This window comes from Ips typographus, linkage group LG9 (genome assembly GCF_016097725.1).
Source record: "Ips typographus isolate SLU linkage group LG9, UJ_Ityp_2.0, whole genome shotgun sequence".
Taxonomy (NCBI): Eukaryota; Metazoa; Arthropoda; class Insecta; order Coleoptera; family Curculionidae; genus Ips; species Ips typographus.
The window spans coordinates 5,147,573-5,173,857 of NC_138430.1; the positions used below are offsets into that span (position 1 = coordinate 5,147,573).

At 33.3% G+C, this 26,285-nt stretch overlaps 1 protein-coding gene across 1 annotated transcript; it reads left to right on the forward strand.

Moving 5' to 3' along the window:
* The first annotated feature begins 1,328 nt into the window (after positions 1–1,328).
* On the forward strand, positions 1,329–17,899 carry LOC145733609 (uncharacterized). Its single transcript, XM_081986506.1, has 5 exons — positions 1,329–1,623; positions 5,544–5,785; positions 8,528–8,722; positions 14,235–14,383; positions 16,733–17,899. The coding sequence occupies exons 2-5, from the start codon at positions 5,557–5,559 to the stop codon at positions 17,315–17,317; spliced, it is 1,158 nt and encodes a 385-aa protein (XP_081842632.1). The 5' UTR covers positions 1,329–1,623; positions 5,544–5,556; the 3' UTR covers positions 17,318–17,899.
* The last annotated feature ends 8,386 nt before the right edge of the window (positions 17,900–26,285 follow it).

Sequence of the window (26,285 nt, forward strand, 5' to 3'; positions counted from 1 at the left end):
TCTAAATTTTCTTACAGCTAATACTAAAGTTAAATCTCCAATGTTTAAACGTCCTCTAAGATTGAATTTTTGCTTTATTTATGAAATTTCTAAACAGAAATTCAAAGAATATCCTTTTGCTATTGACTTAGTGCAGTAATGTGGCATTAGGCAACAAAACTTGAAAAAAATAATATTAAAGTTAGGTTACCTTTCAGAAAACTGTATGGTTAAATTAAGGGTTTTATAAACACCCTTTTTTTTAGGGTTAATACTAAATTTATTACTAATGCTAAAGTTACAGCTAAAGTTAAAATTTCTTTTATAAACTAGGCTTAAGATAATGTTGACAATATTCAATTTAAGAAAAATTCAATTGTGTGTCACTTTTCCTTGAGATTTTAACCTGAAATAATCATTTTGGCACCATCGATTTGACTCATTCTCCAAATCCAAAATTGATTTCTTGAAGTGGTAGTTAATTTGTGGTAGGATATTGAACAGAGATTTTGCAGACACTCTAAAACTAAAATATCGTAAACATCAACAAAATTTTAAAGATATTACTAATTATTCTGCAGATGAGTGAACTATCTGCTCTTGCAAGTAATTTGTTTTTGAATCAGATTAGGTTTCCTTAAAGTTAGTTCAGTATGAGACAAGTGATCACAAACTATTTTCTACACTTGTTTCAATTGCTGATTAGAAAAGTTTTGGAAGAGACTCTTGTATAGTCATAACATACAGAGTGTCCAACAGTGGATGGAACCTTAGAGATTTGAAAAATTGCGTATTTAGATAATGAGTAAACATCTGTTTCGTTTAAATTTTTTAGAATTGAATACCTACACACCTACTTTTCAATACCTGAATTAAAAAACCTACACAGTAACGCAGTCAGAAGCTTTTGGAAAATCATTTAATAGTTATATTGTAATGAAATGTAGTCTAGCAGCTGCATACAACTTAAATAAAGATAAATATCTGAAAAACATGAATGGATTATTACCGTGTTCATTTCATTCAAAGTAATGAGTAATAAAGATGCTCTATTTTCCGTGTAGGAAGCATTTCCGAAGCGGACACTAGCGACAATTATAATTGCACGCTAATTCAGGCAACGGCGCGACACAATATCAGAGAAACGACGATCCCCGGGTACAATCGATACCGGGAGAAGAGAAAAAAAACCTTCAAAGGCAAAATACAATACAAAAACACCTGTACAAAAGGACAAGAGACAAAAAATTAACATGACAATCGCTAGGCGGATCCATTCTGTTCTTGGAGCATAACGTGCCGAGATAATGTCTAAAGCTCCGCCTGCCGTCTTCATTGGTGCATAGTTTCGAGATCCGTTCGGGCATGCTCAGTGCCTGTCCACCTTTACCAGTGTACAATTTACACATAGAGTGCCGCAAGTTGTAGAGATTTGCACGTATTTTTCGGAGTCTCGTTGTGCCATTGTGAGAGCGCCTCCATTTTTCCCTATTTTGTCAAATGTCAAAATAGAGCGCGTCAAATTAAGTCGCGTTTCCGGTTGTGTTGAACGGTTTCAGTTCAGTGAGACTCTATACAGTGCTCTAACAGCCTCAAAATTGATCTGGATCTACAGAGACAGGCCTCGAACGGCCACTTTATTAGGTATGATGATGGCAAATATTGACTTGGTGTTGTTTGATAATGTAGAGCGGGGACCCGATGGTCAATTAGCGTGTAGAGAAGGAGGAGGATCACTTACCGCCCGTTTAAGCTTCATTTACATACTGGTTTTCAAAACTTTTTTCTTAAACTGTCCAGTCTTAAGTTTAGTAGCATCTGAATTATCAGTTTCAGTAGATATTGAATTTAGAAAATGTCTCTTAATATTGGTTTAATCTACTTAAGTCTTTTAAAAATTCAAACATCACGTAGAATCTGTAAAGTACATTTATATACTTGATGTATATGCCTAAGAAGTATCTTATCAGTTGGTTTTACCCTGAGTCTTCTCAAAATTACTATACAGGGTGAGTCAACGATAGAGTAAAGTTTATTATCTCATTTGTTTCGAGAAATACAAAAGTTTTAGAGAGTATTGTGATGTACATATAGTTTAAAATTACTTTTGAATATACAGGGTGGTTCATAAAGATGTGGCAGATAATTTTTTTTAAATAGAACCCGCTATTTTTTAACACATTTTTAGAATCTCTATGGAATTTTAAAACTTTTTTGTTAATAAGTCCAAGTTTACTTGGATAAATCTTTTTTGTCCTCCCTGTAGAATGATCTTACCAAATATGAGTTTTACTTTTAGAAAAAATGGCGGTACAGGCAATTTTCCATCATAGTAAAAACTAATATTTTGATGAAAAAATTGAAATATTAGAAAAACTGTTAGGTTTAGGTATATGACATTTAGGTATATTAAAAATGATAAAATATTGTTACAAATTAGGGGGTCCTATTTAAAAAACTAATATTTTATCTGCCACGCCTTTATGAAACTAAAATTTTAAAATAATAGTAAATTAAAATAGTAATTTTAAACTATGTATCTCATTATTCTCTAAATCTTTTATATTTTTGTATTTTTCGAAACTAATGAGATAATAAATTTTACTCTATCGTTGACTCACCCTGTAGTGCCAATAATGACAATTATTCAACTGTTTAATTATCTATGGATTTACTTACTTTTGAGTGACAAACACTATTACTAAACTGTCTCACCCTGTATGAGAGAATTCGAGAGAGCACGAATATAATGATTGATAAATGAAATGTTTTATTTTCCAGATACAGGGTGTCTAAAATTTTACTAAAGATTTAGTAGTAATGATTGAAGCGCGTTCCATTATTGTTATACATTACATAAGGATTTTCTTTTGTTCACTCTATATGCGTTTGTCTAATTTTAACTTGGGACACCATATATAAATAAAACTACCTACAATAATCTTGGAGTTTAGGTTGTTAAACGTAAAATAACCATATTTACCATTTATTTTAATTTGTCAGAATAGTTACTTTAGGTTAGGTTATTGTAATCCGAACACACTAATGCAACGTCCAAATGTGCAGTAATTCACATTTAAATAATAATAATAATAATAAAATAATTCACAGCATTTTTCACCAATCACAAACTACCGGCAGGACTGTGATTTACGCAAATTCTGCACATGTTGACTTAGCAGAAAAAGCAGTAAAATTTTGATTATTTCTAATTAAACCAAATACTTCTCTATTGACAGAGACTAAAGTATTCAACATTGTTCCATTTGATTTAGTGAATGATATTAGATACTTGGGTTGGCCTTATACAATTGTTTTTTTCAATAAGCATTTTAACCCTAAATATTAGTTAAAAGCATCTTAATTGGCTAATATTATACCAAAATCAACCTATAAATTCATTCTAAGTCTTCTTAAACGATCAATCAGACTATCAAATTCTTGTATATGCCAACTGCTTCATTAAAAGCTAATAACTTCTTAAATTCTAAAATTATTATTTGGTGCAAATCTTTACAAGTTTTTTATTTCGTGTGTAGAAGATATGGTGATCGAAGTTCCGTCGGATTTCTGTCTTGAATATTTCTGCTTCAAACGTACTGCTAATGTGACAATAATTTTATATTTTAGTATCATCTGAAATAAAGCTTTTAATCAATATTCTAATTCTTTGTTTTCCTCTTAAGGAAAAAGCTATTAAACAGCCAACTTATAATTATTAACCTGAATGAAAACCAACATAATTACAGAAATAAATTAATCATTACTTTGCAATTACTTGCTCTCACCTTAAACAAATAATTCATGCTACATTTACTGTCTGGGCATAAATTATAACTGTTTTAACCTGCAATATGCATTAAACATTATTTATAGGTGGAAGAACTATTTTTATATGAATAAAGAAACGTTTAACCAGCTTTGCAAAGCTATACAAAGTTGTAAGTGTATCGATTTATGCAAAACCTGGTGTATTTTTAGTTTGTAAATAGAATTAAGTGAATAACAACAAATTGTTTGGGGCACACCAATTCTCCCTTTAGCTGCCAAAGTCCGGTCTAGGTTAATTGGTTGAATTCCTTGGATAGTTAAGTTACACTGATTTGCCTTTATTAATGGTTTTAATGGACTTGTGGAATTTATTCTTAACATTCATATTTAATTAACATGGTGTATTGGCAAGCAAAACCGAAAAAGGCTTTGCAGACGACATCGACTTAATACGAAAAAAGGAATTTGAAAAATGTTTTCGAAGCATGAAAATCGAGAATTTAGTGTTTATGGATCCGTCTGAACCGCATTTTTAGTTGCCCAATTTGAATAAAACTGGTTATTAAAATGTGTGAATTGGATTTCGTTTTCTGGTCGGTCAAAAATATCGATTTTGTTGTTTTCTCAGTTCAAAAGACAAATTAAGTTGAAATTTGTGCTAGAAAAAAACAAATCATTTTGTTTAGTTTTACTCAATTCTCACTTAATGAACATCTGACTACGTGTTGTCAAGTAAATGTTCATTTACGTGACCAATTCTTGGCAAACAATTTTTGTTGAACTATTATTCTTCATTTGCTGATTCTTTCAGGTCTTTTTAGTCGTTTTTGTTATTCAACCGCGCAAATCCGGAATTAAATTTGATGGGTTCCCTTTATGTACGTTCGCGCCTTTTCATATTCATAAGCGAAAATCACAAAAGACTTTAAGCCTCCAGGGAATAAGACAGACTTATGTTTGCTTTTCATAAGGCCGTGTATTTACACAGTCCCTGTCACTTGCACGGGCGTTTATGATGATTTTGTACACCACCTTGTTGTATAGGTCATTACGCATATTTCGATTGCCATATTACCATTTCGTTGTATTGTTTCAAGTACGTGAGTATTGTTTACTTACCTGTCGAGGATTTTTTTCTTATTCAAATCCGTTCGGAAGTCGAGTGGTTTTTCAAATGGTTGAGGAGAGTGAGTAATCAATACGCCGTAACTTTCGAGTGTGTGTGTTCCACCACTTTCTGTTTGGGTGTTGAAGTGTGGAAGTCTTAATTTTAAATTCAAATTTTAGGCCAAATTAGCAATGTTGATTGGAGATACTCAGAGTTTGATACAGTCCAAATAGAGCTAATAGATTGTTAGTCCCACAAATGTGTTGTTTTGCAATCACTAAAAACAACATTTTGTTCTATAATTATTTTAGAGGTTGAAAGACAATTTTTGGTTTCTAAGAGACTTTTACCAATTTTGAATGATTTCTCTTTAAACTAACCTGAAAGGTAATGGTGTAAATATAACACTTCCTAACTCCTATCATTCGTTTACCTATTCAAAACTAAACTAAACTGCTCAGGGAATAATTTTTGGTAATTTTTAACGAACAGGATCTCCGAAGTGCCCAGTTTTTTTTGTAGTCAGTCATTCAAATATGTTGCAAATTTAGCATCAATGATTAATACATTATTCAGTATGCTACAGGATTTAGTAGGGTTTAAAATTTGTCCCTTTAGTTTTGCTGAATACGTAACGAACGAAACATAAAATTCAAATTAAATAATGCTTTACTTTTTGTTATAGGTCTGTGAGCCAAATGTGCGAAGGCGGTTTCAATGCCGCCGAAGGATTTTCGAGGATGGCCTCCTTGGGAGGCACCCCAATCGGGATGCCTCAAAGCCTCCAAAGTCCTCAAAACGTGAAAAAACCAGAAGACCACATCAAAAGACCCATGAACGCTTTCATGGTCTGGTCGCGATTGCAACGTCGGAAAATCGCCCAGGAGAATCCCAAAATGCATAATTCTGAAATATCAAAACGACTCGGTAAGTGATTTTCCTTGAACAGTTGTAAAAAGGTCGTATTGGAAAAATAAAAGCCTGTTAACTCGAAATACTCTCGGCAACCGCACAATAGTGATTGTGTGCCAAAGTAAGATAAAGCAATCAGAAAAGACAATCTCTTGGAAATTATGTAACTTGAAGCATCCATTCTGCGAACAGAGATGACAATACGAAGTGAACAAAGCCTCCTAAAGAGACATCTCTTGGGACTATTGTTCAAAATTGAATCTGTTTGTCCTTCACAAAAGAACAGTTTGAACCGAATAGAACGTTCGCGGATTAACTGATTTCGACATTGAATAAAAACCTATTATTAGAACTACAAATCTAATGTCTACGGAATGTTTCCGGTACGCTAATTGGTCAGAACCAACAGGATACTGTCACCTTACATCGATCATCTACTTGTCTGAAAAGAGCTGAAGAACAAACAAAGGGTTATATCGTGTGGCGCCCTTCGTCAAACAAAAATATTTGACTTCCAGTTAACTGAATAAAAACGTTTAAATATTTTAGGAAAACACTAATAATGCCTCCAAAACTCGGAATACTTCTTGAACAGTAGTTAACACACCAACGTTAATTTTGTGACAATGTTAGCAAATGCCTTATACTGTGACTAGCTACTTGTTACGCCTTAACAACGGATAGTGTAAGCGAAGAATGGTGTTTGTTTGCTTCAGGAGTCAGGTAGACGAATTTGTTGGTCTAAACTCTTCAGGATGCAGTGTGAAACCTAAATTTTAATTAACTTGTTCGTCCATCATCACCCAGATTTTTCAAGCCTCTAAAATAATGAATATACCTACTTCTCTGTCCCAGGAGAAGTGGCAGTGACATTAATTGTGACGTTATATTGAAATTCACTCATATTCTCAAGATTTTCTTTGATATTTTTTGGTTATCAGTAAAATATATATTAAGGAATTGCCCCATGTTAGTGCAGAAATGTGTTTTTTCTCTATGAATAAATTATCAATATTTTTTATGAGAGTATCACTCCATGTATCACATAAAAGATACTAAAATGCATATAATGCGTTGTAAATACTATGCAATGAAAATAATATAATTACTTACCTCAAAAATGCCATTATGAACAATTTTTTAGAAAAATGCGCAAAATTTTGACTCAAATTTGTGATTTTTGGGCCTACTATACTAACAGCGGCCATATAGAATTTGGGTCAATCAAGGTGGCCTTTTTTTACTAGTTGCAAACTGGGGAACACGAATCTGACGTTAATTTTGCTCTAACTGGCACGGTTTCCCAGATGACGTAAAGAAATGGTTAATTTAAAAACAAGAAATGTAAAAATAAGCATATTAAAAATTTTGCAGTAAAATTTGTAAACGGCCCTTAATCATCAAACTGGCGAAAACGTCATATTGACATATTAAAGTTATTTTGAAACATTTTTGCGAGAAATGGCGTTAGACCGAATTTTTCATTTTTTGACTACACCTCAGTCACACCCTGTATAATCGGAACCGTAAAAACTTTCAAAAACATTATTTAGGTCATCAGAGAGAGAAAAATACTACCTTTTAATACTCAAAAAAATATATTCAAATCGAGTGAATCAATTTGAAGAAACTTTTGCTATCCCATTCATTTTGACGAGCAGTTTAGTTTAGCAGCATTTTGCACTGAAAATTCAGATTGAATTAATTCTGGACGAATTCAGACAGTCCCTATCAAAAGCTTTAGCATTGATGGAAACCAAATTAACTGGAAACAAAGGAAAGAACAATAAACGTATGCAAAACCGTACACGTATAGGAACGGATCCCGCAGAGCAAATATTTACTTAGGAAGGAACGAGATAAGTGAAAAGCGCCAGCCACATGAACTCGGACCTAATAAAATACAATATGAATTTTAAAAGTGTACAAAAGCACCCCTTTACATATCAATGGCCGTCTCACATATGTATCCTGTAAACGTCATTTTTAAATAGATTTCCACCCCTAAACGGCATTAAAGCCATATCATAACACATTGTGCCAGCCCGTTTATGTAGTGGGGAGCCTCATGTATTATTCAAAACTTTATTCAGATCATCCACACAGTATATGATGGACAAGTGACAGTCTACAGCTGCTGTTTCACGCTTATATGGAATTTCGAGTGTTTTTCTTCGTTGCCCATTTTTTTTTTCAATTCAAATTAACTGAAAGACGGTTATATTCTAAAGTGTTTTCGTTTTTAACGAACCATTGTCAGTGTATTTTTCTTTCGGGTGAGTAAATAGAATTTGTCTCGATTAGTTTTCCTATGGATTGTGGTTTGACTTGGTGCAACTAATTGCTTTTGCTGTAACAAATCGCTTATTGTACAACGTAATGTCTTACCAATGGGAAAATTGTGGCAATGTCTATTTTACGCCATCATTTACTTCTAAATTACTAAATTGTTTGTTTTGTTAAGATATCAAAAAAGAACTGGCCAATAACCTTAATTTGTTAAGCTGAATGATCTGTTTGAATATTATTAATACTACGGTACAAACCAAGACCAATAGTGGTTACGTCACCATTTTTCTTGTCTCTTACATCTTTCAATGACAATAAAATGTTGTCTTGTATAGTCTCAACTTAGCCAATGTTGGAAGAAAGAGAAAAAAAAAGAATTTACTGTCAAAATAACTTGTATATAATTAAGTCCATTTTTTTGAGTTTTAACTGGGGGATAACATAACTTATTATTTTCGTTAATTTTAGGTGCAGAATGGAAACTGTTAACAGAAGACGAAAAACGTCCCTTTATCGACGAAGCAAAACGTTTAAGGGCAATGCACATGAAAGAACATCCAGACTACAAATATCGACCACGCAGAAAACCGAAAACTTTAAGGAAGGAAGGTTATCCCTACTCCATCCCGTATCCATCAGTGCCAATGGACGCATTAAGAGCAGGTAATTCAAATCGGACAAAAATTACGACAATTACACGAATTTCACTCTAATTAACTTCAACCAACATCATTATTCATTCCCACTCGTTCATCATCAGGAATCGGATCCATTCACCAAGTAAATTTTAACACAAAACCCGTCACTGTCCGCGTGTAGGATAATTAATTTCCATTGAAGGCCTTCCATGAATTTTATTGATAATAATATTTAAATAGAGGCGCATTTTGTGACGTCTGTTTTTCAAGCTGATTTTCCGAACACATGCCTGCATATCATATATAAGCATTGTGTCCGGGACAATGCTTCAAAAGGCGTCCGCGTACAATATTAAAATCGGATTTTCCGATTCGTTTTTAAACAATCTAAAAAAAAACAAGTTTTTTTATATTTGCAAGCCATTATGTCCAGGACCCGGATTTAATTCAAAATCTATATTTTTATCAATTGTTAGAAAACTTTAACACTAGCTTTCCAGAGAACTAGATAGGGAAAAAGCAAAAATGTTAAATAATCATACAAATTCTATTTTCACAAATAGTGTCTTGAATATATTATTTCAACAATTTTGCGCTAGATCATTAATTTATTGTTATTTGTAATTCTCTATCTCAGGACATTTGTAGAGGGTTCTGGCAAGTTTTTGAAGGTTTTTAATAGTATTTATAGAGTTTTTTGGCATCACCAAAATGATTTTACAGGCTTTTGGCAGTGTTACAGATTTCCTGGATGGTTTAAAACACAATTTTTAGTGCTGCATTTTAGTGAGGCTTATTTAGCCTTAATTTGTCTCCCATAAATTCCAGAAAATTTTCTCAAAGTTTGTTAATATCTATTGGGGTATATTCTGGTTTCAAAATTTTCGAAATAGATCCATAGGACATGAACAAGTGATTTAGAACTGCCAAAGGCCTCTGGTAACCATCTTAGATTTGCCAGAAGTTTCTGAAAGCTTTGTGAACCTTCGAGGAACCTTTTGAAACTGCCAAAAGTCTCTAGAGGCGTTTGGGACTTCTAGAGGGCTCTTCACTCACTGAAATAACGCAAATAATTTTCAAATATTCCAGAAGCTTCTGAAAGCTTTGCTAGCCTTCACCTTTTAAAACTACCAGAAGCCTCTAGAGACGTTTAGGACTGTCAGGAGCCTCTGGCAACCGTCTTGGACTTGCCAGAGGCCTATATAACTTACTTAAACAAACCTAAAATCTTCTAAATATGCCAGAAGCTTCTAACAAGTAATTTAGAACTGGCAGAAGGCTTCTGCAAAGTTTGTTAGAGTTCGAGAAACTTTTTGAAACTGTCAGAAACCTCTAAAGGCGTTTGGGACTTCTAGAGGGCTCTTCACTCACTGAAATAACGCAAATAATTTTCAAATATTCCAGAAGCTTCTGAAAGCTTTGCTAGCCTTCACCTTTTAAAACTACCAGAAGCCTCTAGAGACGTTTAGGACTGCCAGGAGCCTCTGGCAACCATCTTGGATTTGCCAGTGGCCTCTATAATTTACTTAAACAAACCTAAAATCTTCCAAATATGCCAGAAGCCTCTAACAAGTAATTTAGAAATGGCAGAATCCTCTGAAAGCTTTGTTAGCATTCGAGAAACTTTTTTGAAACTGCCAGAAATCTTTAGGGACAGACGTTTGGACTGTCAGAGTAGTCCAAAAACAGTTCGGAAGAAATGTTGCAGATCGAATGAAGTAGATGGATATGCAACACATTTACGAAGCATTAAAATGCCCTTTTTTAGTCCTTTTTGTTTATAAAATTCGACAAGGTATTTTAGAAATACAGGGTGTGAAATTACTAGATTATTTCTGTCTGTCACTGCTTCCATCTCTTCAAATAAACCATATTTTGACTTTAACGGGTTTAAGCTTGTTGCTTACTAGATCATCCTGTAAAAGACTTTCTGAAACTATTAACTACTGCATTATCCAAACTAGTGATTTTGCAAGAAAAACTTTTAGCAACTTCTTCAACGCAATTACTTTTATCAGTCGATGTATCAAAGCTTTTACCTTTGTTTTGTTATGTTAATAACATCTTTTGACATGGATGTGGTATCAACGAAAACCGTTACGGAATTAGTTGTTAACGTTCTTCTAATCGGGCAGTAAAAAGCATTAGCGAGTAGACGACAAATTCTTTGATTTTAGTGGTTGCTCTTTGCTTTGTTTCTCCACAACTCGGATGGATACAAATTTGAAAAATGCTGTTATATAACGATTGATCACAAATGATATTCATTGACATTTAAACGTGTTCTTGTCCTCACCGATTATAAATCACTAAGTAACCAATCTTTCGTGTCAAATATGAATATTAAGTGATGCATGATTGACGTTTAAATGCGGCCGGTTTATCTGACCTACAAGTCGAAAATAGTGTGAGAATATTAATGAATTTTAAAGATATAGAGAGACGAATTAATGGACATGGAAAATTAATGAAGTATCATTGAGATGTTTGGATGATCGACGTATTGATTGGTACCATGTGAACTGAACATTTTTTTGTGAAAGTACAGTCTTTTCCATAAAGTTACAATACAAATTAGTCCTATTGACGCTTCTGCAGAATAGATTAAAATATTGGCTGTGAATCCAACAACGTCAGTCATATTATCCTTTTTCCCATTGCAAACAATAGAGTCAAATCCGTTCGTCTACCTGAACCAGATCTTTATAAGAAAATAGACAAAAATCGAGCTTCAATGGCAGATTGATTGAAAACCAACAATACGGGGATTGTATTCCCCAGGCTTTTTCATTCGGAAATCCTCTCGTATTCTTCAATATAGAGTAGGAAGCTGGATGTCGAGGATAACAAACGTGATTTTTTTTTAACTGTGAAATAATAACACCTGGTTACCGTGTTAAAAGTTCAAGATGATGCTTTTAAATTATTTAGAAAAACGAGATAAACAGATTCGGTCCGTGGCTATTTCACGACGGCATTTTACACGTTAATTCAACAATGGCCAACATATCATTTTTGCCCAGCAAGCCATAAACATAATCAGACAGGTACGTCGCAAAGCGTAAATCCTAACAAATCGCTCCGGTGTAAATCAGCCGCAAACGCGATCGACACGAAAAAAAGAAACCGTTCAACCTCTGGGATAATATGATTCATATCGGGTTCTTTCTCTCCTCGTAAATATCGCGGAATCGCCTCCTATGTCAGGGTAGAAGAGATATTCGGACGCACCTGGACCTTAAGTGAAGAAGTGTGAGTTCCTGCTGATTTGGCTTTGTGGGAGATCGGACGCTACTCACCGCAGGAATGTTGTGGCGGTTACGGATAAACACTTTGATTAATTATTCTTGACCATGAAGAACCTTTAATTTGTTTTTTTACTGTTGATTTCTTTAAATAGTTTTATAGAAAAAATCGATAGATGTAATGTGTGTTTTCTTCATTATTTGTGCAACATTATGATGGTAAAAAATTAACGATGTGAGTGAACGATTAAACACGTTTATAATGTAATTTAAAATAGGAAATTAGCACAGGAAGTGCTGCATTCATTCTAGGATTGCTTTATTGAACGACCCTGTAAGCCTAAACATTCGTGACTTGCAGACTTTTTGTTTGAACTGGCCTGAAATACACCCAGCACCAATGTTGTCAGATCTACCGTTTTTTTGGTTCTTCTGTTTTTTTTTGTATATAATCTACCGTTTTTAATAACATTGCCATTATGTCGGTTGTGAAACATTTTATATATTGCGAATTGCCAAATCCACAAGTTTTATTTTGTAGTGTTTTTATCAGGTTATTTGATAAGAAGTTTAAAAAGAATTCCAAAAATATGCTTAAAACAGTGATTTTCCTACTCGAAGTGAGTTTTACAGACGATTTTGTTCTTGACTGTCCTTTCAAATTGTGTTTCTAGCAGATCAAACTTTTCTTCTTGACTACCAAAATTTGTAGTGTTTTTTTCAGGTTGTTGGATAAGAAATTGAAGACAAATTTTGTCAATAATCTCAAAATGTCAAAATTTGTCTAGACAATTGTCACGTGACCGTTCAGCTAAACAATGTTCTAAAATGACGTGACAACTGTCTCTAACGTCAAAACTGTCAAACTGTGCTCAAAAGTTGCAAAAGCAGGGTTTAGAAAAGTTATCTTGCTGTATTTGATATAAAACGTGTTTCTCAGATTTATGACAGTTATTTTGATAATTGGAACATGACCGTCTAGCTAAATAGTTTGCTACAACCACGAGACAACTGTCACTAACGGCATAACTGTCAAACTGTGCTCCAAAATTGCAAAAATGAGGGTTTATAAAAAACTTACTGTTTCCTTGTAGTTTATTGATTTAAAAAAATGTTTTTGAGATTTATGACAGTTCAGTTGACAGTATTCACATGACTGTCTAGTTAAATAACCTTTTAAAACCACGTGATATCTGTCAATAATATCAAAATTTAAAAACCAATTGTTGAAAAAATAAAAATCTGTGAAAGTATGGTAGCAAACTGGCATTATTTTTTGATGTAGAATAGATAAAATTTTTGCAAAATATGTTATAAAAATGTAAATCAAAATCTGTTTTCTTTAAGTAACACATTATTTTTGATTGATTGTTGATTATTTTTTGATCTACCGTTATCTACCATTAAATATATTTTGACGTGACAACACTGCCCAGCACAGTTAATATGTATTTCATAGTAGGAAACATTCAGTCTTATCCTAAAATCAATAAATACCAAAGTTCACAAAGCAAAGAAGCTTTACGTTCTAAAGGGTTATTAATAAATATTGTACTGTTACAAGGTTGCCATTATCTAGCAATTTGAATTCATGCATCAAACTATTTGAATGGATCGAATTGTTCGGTAAATATACTTGAAAACCTGATGACTGACAATCAATCAATTGTTACTGGGTGTTTAATTAAGCTTTTTTTCTTCACGAATATTATTAATTCCTACTTATTGACACACACACAAGTGAATTACATCATGCAACATCATTCTGCGCAACAATAATTTACTGTTTACTGTGTATATATCCTCGAGATATTGTTTTACAGTCAATTTGCTTGATGTTTACCATGTGCAATAGTAATCATGTGAGTTTGGTTCAAATGATGCCAATTAGAACCTTATGCAATAGATAGTGAATTATAAGATTTAAATATTGATTGACTTGAAAAAAAATATCAATTATTAGGGTTCATATTAGCTTAAAATAAATTGCCTAACAGAATCTGCTAGCTGTAAAAGTGGTGGTAAGCAAATCACTTTTATTCCTCTCCGACCTGTATAATCTTACATAGACGATATTAAAACGATCAACAGGGTTAACATAAATTTAGGACACATGTTGCTTCCTCTTACCTAACCTCAACTTCACAGTAGCAATTAATTGCCAATTTTGCGAAAAAAACAGATGGGCCACTATAAAATTTTAACGAGTCATTTACTGGTTTAGTGACTAGCATTAATAATTTAATGTAATCAATTAAAGGAGGATGTTTTGGGTTCTTTTTTTCGTTTCAGGAATGGCTTCGAGTATGGGTCAATCTATGGCTAGTTACTACAATCCATCGGCAGCTTACGGATCATTGAGCGCAGCTTCTATGGCAGCTGCAGCTGCGGCCGCCCAGCAATCAGCTGCTATGTCTGCAGGTCTAACAGGTCCCGGACAGGTAATGTCATTTAATTAAAAGTTTAATGATAAATCCTCTCCACAGTAAGTAGTTTGTGATATCTTGACCAAAGTAGTAACTTTTGAGATAAACTAAAAGTAAAATTAATTTATATGCTGTCCAATTGGTCAATGGATCATGAATAATACATCCATTCCGAAAACCTTTTAATGCACCCATTTAATGGACACCTGGTCGTTTTTAATTCCGTTTTTTTTTTCGTTTTAATGACTGGTCATGGCTAGTCACCGTCATGACGCAGCTAGTTTGGTACCAAGCACAAAATGCGGACAACGTGTGCCAATTCTCACACTCGATTAGGCACAGTAAAGATTGCAAATCGTCCACCCCCTAAAAATGATTTTTTTTGAGAATCCCCGCGAAAACGTCCTCGAAGGGTGGAAGGACATTAATTTCGACATCCCTTAAAACCTGCAAAAGGACAGACAGGGTTAAATTTGCCTAGTCACCACTCGAAATTGCTTTAAAACTAGGGATCACGATAATAGGTTATCTTGTCATAGCTCCAAAATCTTTAGGGTAACATCTATATGGGACAAAAACAACACTGAATCATCTGTTTAATGACAAGAAACTATAGCAAAAATCAAAGTAATGTGGTATGACATTGTCACGTCATCTAATTTTACTTTGATTTTGTTTGAAACAAATTCAGACAATCAATCAACACCAGTAACCTGAAAGTGCCAAATAGATGTGTTTCTTTGAGGAATGGCATTTTTACAGCTCCATGAAGACAAAACTATATTCTTAAAACGACAAGACTTATTCCACAGTCAAATTTTCATTCAAATGTTCAGTCACACCTTTATTGAAAATTACTTTGGTTTACCTGACCGAAAATTAATGATTTTGAACATCCGGTCGCTTCGTATATTATCCATGAGGAGAATACCTTGGCTATACTGGCTGGACACCTTTTGTCATTAACGACACGAACCCAAACAACTTTTTTCGAGAAATAATACATGCATCGGGGCCATTTTTTACGGTATTAACACCCAATTTATAGGCCTTCCTATTATAACTTAACCGCGATAAGTAAGTTGTCAAACGCACGCTGGGCGCTGTATATTACCATTTCATATTTATTCAAATGTTGTGTCCCCGTAATCCGGTCCGATAATAAATTTATTGTCGTCCGATCTAATTAATTTGTAATGTTGATAAATAAACTGCATATTTTATTGTGCGAACATAAAGTTTATGGGGCGAGCAAACAAGTGGGCTCTCCACTTTAAAATTTGGGAGCTAAATTAGCTTTTTAATTTTGTATTGTTGGAGTGTCCTTGCTGATCATCGTAAATTTTACTTTTGACCATAATCTTGTCCTGTCTGGCTTATATTAAATTTACAACTTAAATATTCGAGATTTGTTTTTACCTTTAAGGACCACAGTATGAAAGTAACTTTTAACGCCTTCTGCTGGAAAAAGTTTTCTTTGAGACAAAATCTGTATCCTCCAGGGTTACTGATTTCAAAATTTCACATAACTGAACCTTATAATTTTTTCAACACTTCCCATGTAATATTGCTATTTCTGTCCATATTTGACCAAATGCAACACTAAAGCTAAAAAACTACTTGATTTATGACATCAACATAAAATCACTAGTACAGGGTGAGACGGGACGAGTGAAAAGGAAATTGTGTGAGAGAAAATTCCACGCATCGTCCACCATTACGACACAAAGAGCCGGTGTTATATGTTACGCGGCTTTATAGCCGGGTTTAGGAGCAGCACCTTGCTGACGATATATCATCTTGGACAATGACTCCTAATGGATTGTATAAATCCGCCATGCCATACGCGTAATACTATGTATCTTCTGTGTCTTTTAGTCGGGACGTTGACAATGCCGGCCCAGCCGAAATATTGGCGATACAACGGCCTGGTCCTATTCAGCTCGTTTAATCACTTGTCCTAAAGTCTCAAAGCACACAAAACAGTCCAAGGTTTTGGAAAAACAAGCGAGCATAAGAAGTGGACGCAATTAGCACCCGTCCGGGTGGAATGTGCTTAAATGATTAGCCGCAAATGACATTTTTTGTAGTGCAGTTGTTTTCCTGTTTGTTCTCTGCATTCGTAGCTACAAATGGTAAAAGTGTTAACGAGCAAATCAAAATAGTGGCTGTTTGTAAGATCTTTATCCTTGGTTTTTAGCACCGGTGTACTCGTAACGTGAAAAATGGTTTGTTTGTTCACTGCCCGAGAACTTCTACCGCGTACATTCCTATTTTGATACTTTATACTCTACTAAATATATAATCTTACGCCAATGTAGTTTGACCAAATTTCAATCAACACTTGTTTTCTTAAATTTACAGGTTGTAACATCTATGGATGCCATGAAATACTCTATGGAAGCGGACAAATACCGTTCACCCTACATGCCACCATCCACCCTAGCAATGTCCATGTACTCCGACCCGAAATACATGGAATCAAACTCTAAAAGCTACCTGGAAAGAAATTATTTGGACTCTACCTCCGCCCTAACCAAAGCCTACTTTGAAACCTCCAAGATGTACATGGATGGCAAGTACAACGGTGACACAACCAGACCATATCCAGGTCTGGATATTGGCAAAATGTACGATGGTAGTGTCCAACAACAGGCACATCCTGGATTAGGTGGTGGTAACCAGATTGGATCACCTCGAAGTGAATCACCCTCAGAAGGAAAAGCCAACACGCAAGAAAGACTGGATGGCGCTAGTTCGTCTAGTTCTACTACCACGTCATCGGCGGGAGCTTCACCTGGAGGTATTCCAAGTTATTATCCGAGTAGTGCCATGCAGCAAGGTAATTCGGTACCACCGGGAATATTGCCAATGGCACAGTACGCCAGTCAGTATCCGTCACAAACTCCAGGAAGTGAGTTTAGAAGGCCACTCACTGTGATTTTTTGACCAGAAAATATGTGAATGTGATTAGTGATTTGTGTGCATTTAGTTGTTTCATTCGGGCTGTCTAGCTGCCTTGTTGTCCGATTATACATGCATATTTGGTAGAAGTTTGTAGAGACAGTCATTCGGCCAACATTTGACTTACTTCCTTAAACCGTAATTTTTGTGACGAAAAGTAGAAAACTTTTCATCCCAAAAATTGCTACTGGCACTGTACATAATGTAGATATTAAATGTACATAAACATTCAATGGATTTATATAATAGAGTATTTGCAATTTTTTGTAGCTTGACTTTGTTGATGTGCGATTAATTATTATGTTAAATCGAACTGCCTCAATCTGTTAAACATTTTGTGAGAGTTCGGTCTGTTTTGATTTTTGAGAGATATATCATTTTGTTCCTATTTTTCTAGGGTAGTAGCCATTAAGTTCATTAATATTATTATAACTATAATAGAAAATTTATGATACTATTTAATGTACTGTAAATCTTGTTATCCTTCATTACCTAATACTAGCCGTAGGGTCATTAATGTATAGAATGGGAAGATGTGAAGATTAATAGAAATTACTTCCTGAACAATTTAGTTTTATTTTTTTACTAAAGAAGTCAGAATTCAAGTAAGTGTAATTTTTACTTAAAAGATTCATACATTTTTACTAAGGAGTGAGAAGAAGATGAAATTTAACTTTTAGGACTGAAAACTGCCATCAATTTACCACATAGTTGCACCTCGTAGCATAACATTTAAAAACCAATCTTAACCGGTTAATACCTGGATAAAATTAAAACTTAAAAGCAGACAGTAAAGTACAGCCCTGTTTTCTATACAGCGAGACGCACACCCCGAATTTGACCACCTGGGGAGCAACTGCGAACTACTCCAGAGGCTACAATTGAGCCAAACAATGGGCAAAGTGTGAACTCAATGATTGGCGGTGGTCGGCGTTTAATTCGGTACGAAACTGGACCCAGTGTGGGGCTTTATTGTTCGAAAACTTTGTCGCTACCGAACCCTGGAATTGTTTTCTCGAATCAAAATAGAATCTCCGAACGCCTTAATGGACTATTATAGCGAGAGCCGCGATGATTGACTGATTTTTCAGCTTTTGTTTGGGCCGATTGTAATTCGTAATCATTTCCAAGAATTACTTGCAACTTTACCAGATGAGAATGGTTACACGTCGTGAACGTTGCTGGTACTCTTTTATAAACCCGGTTTTACCATGTAGAACCAATATAATGATTAAAGTTTTCCCAAAAAATAGCTAAAACCTCTAAGAGATAATTTTGGCCCATTTTGTAGTTTTTTTATCTTGTTTCTAATGACGATTTAGTGAAATCTATAAGAGTTCAAATAAAAAAGTTACAATTATAAAAAAATTTAAAAAATACCATTTCTGAAAAAAGTGCAATTTTGAAAATTTTTTATTTTGCTCCAGGAGGGTCCAATGCACTTCAAAGGGCATATTTATACCAAAAGACCTTAAATTAGGTGACTTTTTCAAAAAAATTTAAAGAATGGTGGGGTATTAGTGGTCTTTTTTTACTACTTTTTGAAATTGAATATCTCGGTAACATGAAGAGCTAGAAAGGCCAGTTTTGGCTCATTTTGTAGTTTCTTTCATCCTTTTTCTAATGATAGGGGTCTTTTTTCCTACTTTTTGAAATTTAATATCTTGGTAACATGAAGTACTAGAGAGGCCAGTTTTGCGTGATTTTGTAGTTTTTTTTATCATTTTTCTAATGACATTTTAGTGAAATATATAACAGTTCAAAAATTGAAAAAAGTGCAATTTTGGCAATTTTTTAGTTTATTCCAGGAGGGTTCTAATGCACCTCAAAGGGCATATTTAAACCAAAGGACCTTAAATTAGGTAAAATAAGTTAGAATACTATTAAAACATGCATCTGATAATTTGACTAGTTTCGTATTAAGGACACACTGTATAAGAACACCCACAAAATCGACTGAATTAAATTGTGTTTATACTTTTTCGCTTATAAGGGATTTTAATTAAAATTATAGCTTTGGTGTTTTCAACACCTTCGCATATCAAAGCTGCATCTTTTTAATGAGATGATATAGTTGGGCTGTGGTAATTACAGGGTTTAAAAGGAACAGGTGTCAAAGTATACAATAGGTTAGCGTTTTAAGGCCTTAAGCCCCGTCAGGAATTTCTTTATTTAACTACACCAAAGCGGATTATTCGATACAAAGGTGTAATTATCCAAGTGAATGTGGCAGGCTTCTGGTCTTGGCAATATTGGACAACAGTAAATAATAACACCCTTTCGTGTGACTGGTGAAAAGATTCATTTAAAGACAAAAAAAGAACACCTTCTGGAATTATTATACACAACATTTGAGTCTTTCCCCGTATAATTTCCTTGTCATCCCGATCAAAATTCGATTTCGGGCTGGAATTCTTTTCAATGCTGCTTATCGAATTATCGCCCCTTATGTCGTTTTCTGGTTGCCTAAACAACATCGGAGTTTCTGTTTGCAAACAGGGGCGGCCCTGTTGTGTTAATCGATAAATTGGGAAGATAAAACGTCATTTTTTTCCTTAACCCTTCATTTTAGTTATTGGACAAGTAATAGTATTTGAGTGCCAATAAAACTATTTTCTGGCAAAAGTTCAAAATATGTATTAGTACCCGACCCATATAGTTGAATAAAAGTCATGCTTTAAAGCACATACATGTTTTATGAGAAAATTAATGCCAGTGTTGCCAAATTGAATTATTTTTCGCTATTTTGTAGGAAATTTAGCAAACTAAATAACTTGCTTTGTAAACGTTGTAAACTGAAAATTGATTACAAAATCATAAAAATTGGTAGGACCTAAAAATTTACATCAAACTTATAAAGTTTGACTTGATAAATGAAATTTTGCCAAGCAGCTCAATATTCATAATTTGTAAATAAGTGTCAGTGCTTGATAACTGACTTGAAACCTGGAAATCGACATCAAAATCATCAAAGTTGACTTGTAAATGGAAAGTTTACATTATGTTCATAAAAATTTACCGACAAATTTTGATAATTACATCAAATTCATGATAGCTAACTTAATAATGAAAATTCTGCCCGTCAAGTCAAGTTTCAAAATTATTTAAACAAATTTTAGTGCTTGAAACTTGATAATTGACTTGAAACCTGGAAATAGACCTTTATTCTAACTAAAAAAATTACTGCTTGTAAGGCTTGTATACAGGGTGGTCCAGTTTTAAGTGTCAATAATTCACCATTTGATAGCCAATCAAAAAATAAGTTCACTTGCATTATGTCATTTTTCTGAAAAACGTTTCCTAAGGAAGATACAGTCCTCCAAATTTCAATTTAAAAAATCGTTTTATAGTTTAAAACTGAACATCCAAGACTTGTGAAAGTCCAAATTTGTACTGAATAGTCTAAAAACTTTTTACTACTAGGAATGGTCTTATGATTCGCTTTCTCAGACTGCCATCCTGGTTGAGTGTCTGAAACTGGCATTCAAGATCTAAAAAAGTCCGGAAATCAAGACAAAGATTGTATTGTGCATGAAACTCATTTTTTACTACTAAAAATAATATAAAAGTTGACTTTTAATGCTAGAACTGACTTTACTAGGACTAAAGAGAGCCCAAAAGCATATTTTCAATACTTTAATTGGTGTACAACTCAATTTTCTGGACTGGACAACAAGTCTAGAAGTAAATTAAATTTTCGGACTATTTTATTCTAAAAATTAATTTTCCAAGCTGAAAGCAGTTTTGAAGCACTAAAATTAGTCCAGAATTCGAAGAAAATTAAAAGCAAAGTAAAAAACACGAAAAGTTAGTTTTCAAGACAATTTTCATGAATCTAATGTCAATGTCCTCTATCTAAGACTATTCTCAAAACTAAAATATTGAAATTTGTCTTCAAATTATGAAAACTTACTTCAAATGCAAATTTTAAGCTTCTGATGTCACTTTTCATTAGTTCAGTCACATTTTGGGGTTCAAGTCAATTTTTAAGGTTTAAATGTATGAATTTGTAGTAACAAGTTCTTGAAAAAGTAGTTTTTATGTCTACAAGTCAATTTTCAGTATTAAAGTCTCTCGATTTGCATGAAAAGTCAATTTTCAAAACTAAAGTCTTTCAGTTTGTCTGGAAACTATGAAAACTGGCTACAATAATATTTTTTAAACTTCTTAAGTGAATTTTCCGTTTCCAAGACAATTTTTAAGTTGGGTTGGGTTAGTTCTGGGTCTTTGACCGTAATAACGTGTAATAAAGTGCTTGTTCCAAATTTGATCAATATTGCTCCAACGGTCTGACAGTTATGACAAAAAAACGATTTTTTAAACAGAAATTTGAAGGACTGTATTTTCCTTAGGAAGCACTTTTCAGGAAAATGACATAATGAATGTCAACTTATTTTTTAATTGGCTATGGATTGGTGAATTATTGACATTTAAAACTGGACCACCCTGTATAAAATACTGAGAAATATGTTTAAATGTTTTTTTTGCATCGTGATTATAAAACAATAATTTTAGAAAAATGGTCAGTTTGGCTACATATTGCAATAGTTTGATAATAAATCAGGAAAATGTCTAGTTTGACACCTTTGCAGAAATTTGCTTGATCTTTTTTAAGTAATTTTAAGAAAACGATCAATCTGCCAACATTGCAGCAATCAACTTGGTAATAAACTAGAAAAATGACTAGTTTGAGGTCATTATAAAAATGTGATTATTGATCATTTCTAAGTAATTTCAGCCAAAAACGTTAGGTGGTAAAGATGGTTTGTTAGGTGAACATTTGTTTGTTATTGGTTTTGGTTCTTTAGTCTATTTTGGTTTTTGTTTGCCATTTTTCTGTTACAAAACTCCAACTTTTCTTGTTTACAAATTAACGTACATAACCGAAAGTCCCAAAACTAAGCTCGTATATTTCAAAAAGCGTAGCTTTACAGGTGACTACGCCAAACTTTATCGAGGCAATACATAATATCGCTTGGATACAGTACTGGCGTATTGATCGAGTTCCATGCTCTAACAAGTTATTATTTAATGCAGAATACATCGTTAAAACTTTTCAGACTGTGCCTTAATTGTATTGATACCAATGTTATATACCTGACTGGCTTTGTTAGAGCCGGCATTGTTCAGCTCAAAACAATGTATTGAGTAAGGGCGGTGTGCGCCGCACAATTATAATTATGATTCGGTTTTGCGAGCAGGATTTCTAATTAATTTTTTTCCCGCACAGTTGCTAAAACTTTTTAATTTGCATATCCCACCAAATCTGATCAACACCAGAAAATGTATTGCCAGACATTTTCCACTTCCGAGCTAATCTCAATACAAAAACCCGGACAGATGTAACTTTCCGTCCCGAAATCCGGAGAAAATCCCCTATAAAAAGGACGAAATCCATTTCTTGTAGCGGATCGCTTTCAGATGAGATTGACCAGTGCATAAAAGGTCCATTTGTAATGAACTCAAGCTTACAATTCTCACAAAGCCACGATATATAGGGGCAAAAGTGACTGTGATGGGGCTTTTTGCCATCGGCTTTGTATTTTTATTTTCAATTTGTCCAGCTTTTTGGGTGTTCACTTTTTTAATTAACTCTATTTTTTCCAACCAAACTGAATTACTATTTAGAGTTTTAGAGCTAGTTTGGCTGTTAATTTGCACTTAACGACTGAATTTCCATGTCGTAAATATACACCAAATTAAAAAGTTTTTATGGTTTCAGTATGGTAGTAACATTTTATTGTTTACCTTGGTTTACTGCCTGTTTTATTCTTCTAGAGTTTTTCTCAACAAATTTCAATCAGTTTGTAGTAGTTAATGACAATAACTTCAATTGGTGCTAGATTAAAAAGCAATTTTTCAGATTAGTTTAGGTCATTACAGCTTTTGTAGTTCGTTTTAGTGATAATACAATTTTTTCTGATAATACAATAAATCAGTAAACCATACGGGTGTATTCGGCTTCTTTTTACGTCCAATTTTCGAACTAAAATACACACACAAGACGTTATAAGGGTGTCGAACGAAACAAAGAAAAAGGGTTTGAGCAAATAAGGATAATTACAATTTCCTTAGACCCTCCTAACAATAACGAATGTTTATTTTCGAATTATACAAAACTGACACTTCTCGGCCGCATAAAAGAAAATAAACCATTAAATGTTCGATAAATCATTTATTGGGTGACAGCGGAACGAATCTAAGCGAAAAGCGTTTTGAATATTAAGCGTGTATGTACTGGACGCGTCCGCATATTTTCCCATAATGATCCCACCTGAGTGATAGCACTTATGACTTCATAAATGCTCAATCAATTTTCTGATTATGTCAGTTCTGTCCAGTTTTTGTCAAGGATTTTCAAGATGTTCAAACGAGTAAAGTTTCCTGGTTAATTTTGTAAAACAAGCAGGCAATACATTCTAGAAGATCAGTCAACAATTGTTTGTTTTTGATTGAATTGATTTTTTTTACTTTTAATGAGTATTTTTGTAATTTATTGGAACCTTAGAAAACGTTGCACGTTTACACTTACACCAAGACAAAAAAAAATTCTTCTGATGTACCTATATCACTAGTTTCCCGCAAAATGTTGAAACCTAAATATTATTTAGTTTTTCTGTTTTAACAGCTTTTTGCATGTTTTTTTCCTCGTATTTTCTAAGAGATTCAAAGTATTTAAAATTGGTGCAGAATCGTGCTTAGTTACCACATGTTCAGTTTTTAAAACAAACATTTAAATTGCATTTTAAACCTTTTACTGAATTTGATGTTAATAAGGTTTTAGTTAGTTTATCACCACTGTTGGCTTGGTCAAACCTACCAACCTTATTTTTAAAATCATTTTTATACATAGAAACATAACTATTTAACTGAGTTAGGGTCAGTTGTCTAAGATATAGTTAAACATCAATCTATAAGATGTCAATGTTTAGACTTCTTTTAATATAGTTCCAAGAGTTAACCAAAAGTTTAACTCTGCAAACTGATCCTTAGAATAATTAAAATATACATTTTAAATGGATGTCAATAAGGTTCGATTTTAGTTATAATCACTATTTGTAACACTGATAAATCTCGTTAAGATCGAAATTTGTTTGAACGTAAAATCGTCCTAATTGACATACTTTTTGTAAGTTTCGAGATACACGAATATGTTTAAGTAAACTACAAATTTAACTGAACTGTATAAAACTGACTTTTAGTACTCTTACAGCGGAAATTATACAGGGTGGTTCAGTTTTAAGTGTCAATAATTCACCATTCAATAGCCAATCAAAAAATAAGTTGACTTGCATTATGTCATTTTTCTGAAAAACGTTTCCTAAGGAACTTACAGTCCTTTAAATTTCAATTTAAAAAATCGTTTTATAGTGTAAAACTGAACATTCAAGACTTGTGAGAGTCCAAATTTGTACCGAATAGTCTAAAAACTTGCTATTTACTACTAGGAATAGTCTTATAATTTGTTTTCTCAAACTGCCATCCTGGTCGAGTGTCTGAAACTGGATTTCAAGAACTAAAAACAGTCCGGAAATCAAGACAAAGATTGTATTGTGCATGAAACTCATTTTTTACTTCTAAAGATAAACTAAAAGTTAACTTTTAAAGCTAGAACTGACTTTACTAGGACTAAAGAGAGTCCAAAAGTCTATTTTCAGGACTTCAATTGGTGTACAACTCAATTTTCTGGACTGGACCAAGTCTGGAAGTAAATTAAATTTTCGAACTATTTCATTTCTAAAAATTAGTTCTCAAGACTAATATCGTAGCATTTGATACCAAATTTTTTTACTTTTATTACTGAAGAAACTTGACTTTTCGAAATAGTCTTAAACTAGATTTTTCAGTCTTTAAAAGCACTAAAAACAGTCTGAAGTTCTTAAAGATGCTACAATTTATTGCACATATGATGAGTGTAGAAGTCAATTTAATAATGAAGAAGCTTGAAATAACATTTTCAAAACTGTGGACAGTGTACAAATTGGCTTTTAGACCTGATAAGTCAAAAAGTTTGTAAAGATAGTCTTGAAACTCGATTTGAGGTACTGAAAACAGCCTTAAAGCACTAAAAACAATCTAGATTTTTAAGAAATACTCGAATTTTTAGCACTGAGGTGTCTAGAAGTCGATTGAATAGTGACAAAGCTTGGAATGTCATTTTAAGTCTATGAAGAATGTGAAAATTGTTTTTAAGTTAGCTGTGTCAATAACTTGGTAAAGATAGTCTTGAAACTCGATTTTCCAAGCTGAAAGCAGTTTTGAAACACTAAAAATAGTCCAAAATACTAAGAAAATTAAAAGCAAAGTTAAAAGCAAGAAAAGTTAGTTTTCAAGACAATTTTCATGAATCTAATGTCAATGTCCTCTATCTAAGACTATTCTCAAAACTAAAATATTGAAATTTGTCTTAAAATTATGAAAACTTACTTCAAATGCAAATTTTAAGCTTCTGATGTTACTTTTCATTAGTTCATAGTCACTTTTTGGTGTTGAAGTCAATTTTTAAGGTTTAAATGTATGAATTTGTAGTAAAAAAATCTAGAAAAAGTAGTTTTTTATGTCTACAAGTACAAATAAATTTTCAATATTAAAGTCTCTCAATTTGCATGAAAACTAGTTACAAACACAATTTTTAAGCTTCTGAAATCAATTTTTATCTTTTCTCAGTCAATTTTCAAAACTAAAGTCTTTCAGTTTGTCTGGAAACTATGAAAACTAGCTATAATTAATTTTTTTAAGCTTCTTAAGTAAATTTTCTGTTTCCAAGACAATTTTTAAGTTGGGTTGAGTTAGTTTTGGGTCTTTGAACTTCTCGTACAGGAAGTTTCAAATCAGAATTTTATAAGAGATAATTTCTTTTTCATCGTAAACAATGAAATTAAAAAAAAACACGTAATTTTTGAAAAATATCTAGAGACGTAGATGATAAGGCAAAAACATTAAAACCATCTTC

Coding starts and splice junctions, on each gene's coding strand:
- LOC145733609 (XM_081986506.1), top strand. CDS start 5,557: ATGTGCGAAGGCGGTTTCAATGCCGCCGAAGGATTTTCGAGGATGGCC. Junction 5,786..8,527: donor TGAAATATCAAAACGACTCG/GTAAGTGATTTT, acceptor CGTTAATTTTAG/GTGCAGAATGGAAACTGTTA. Junction 14,384..16,732: donor GTCTAACAGGTCCCGGACAG/GTAATGTCATTT, acceptor TTAAATTTACAG/GTTGTAACATCTATGGATGC.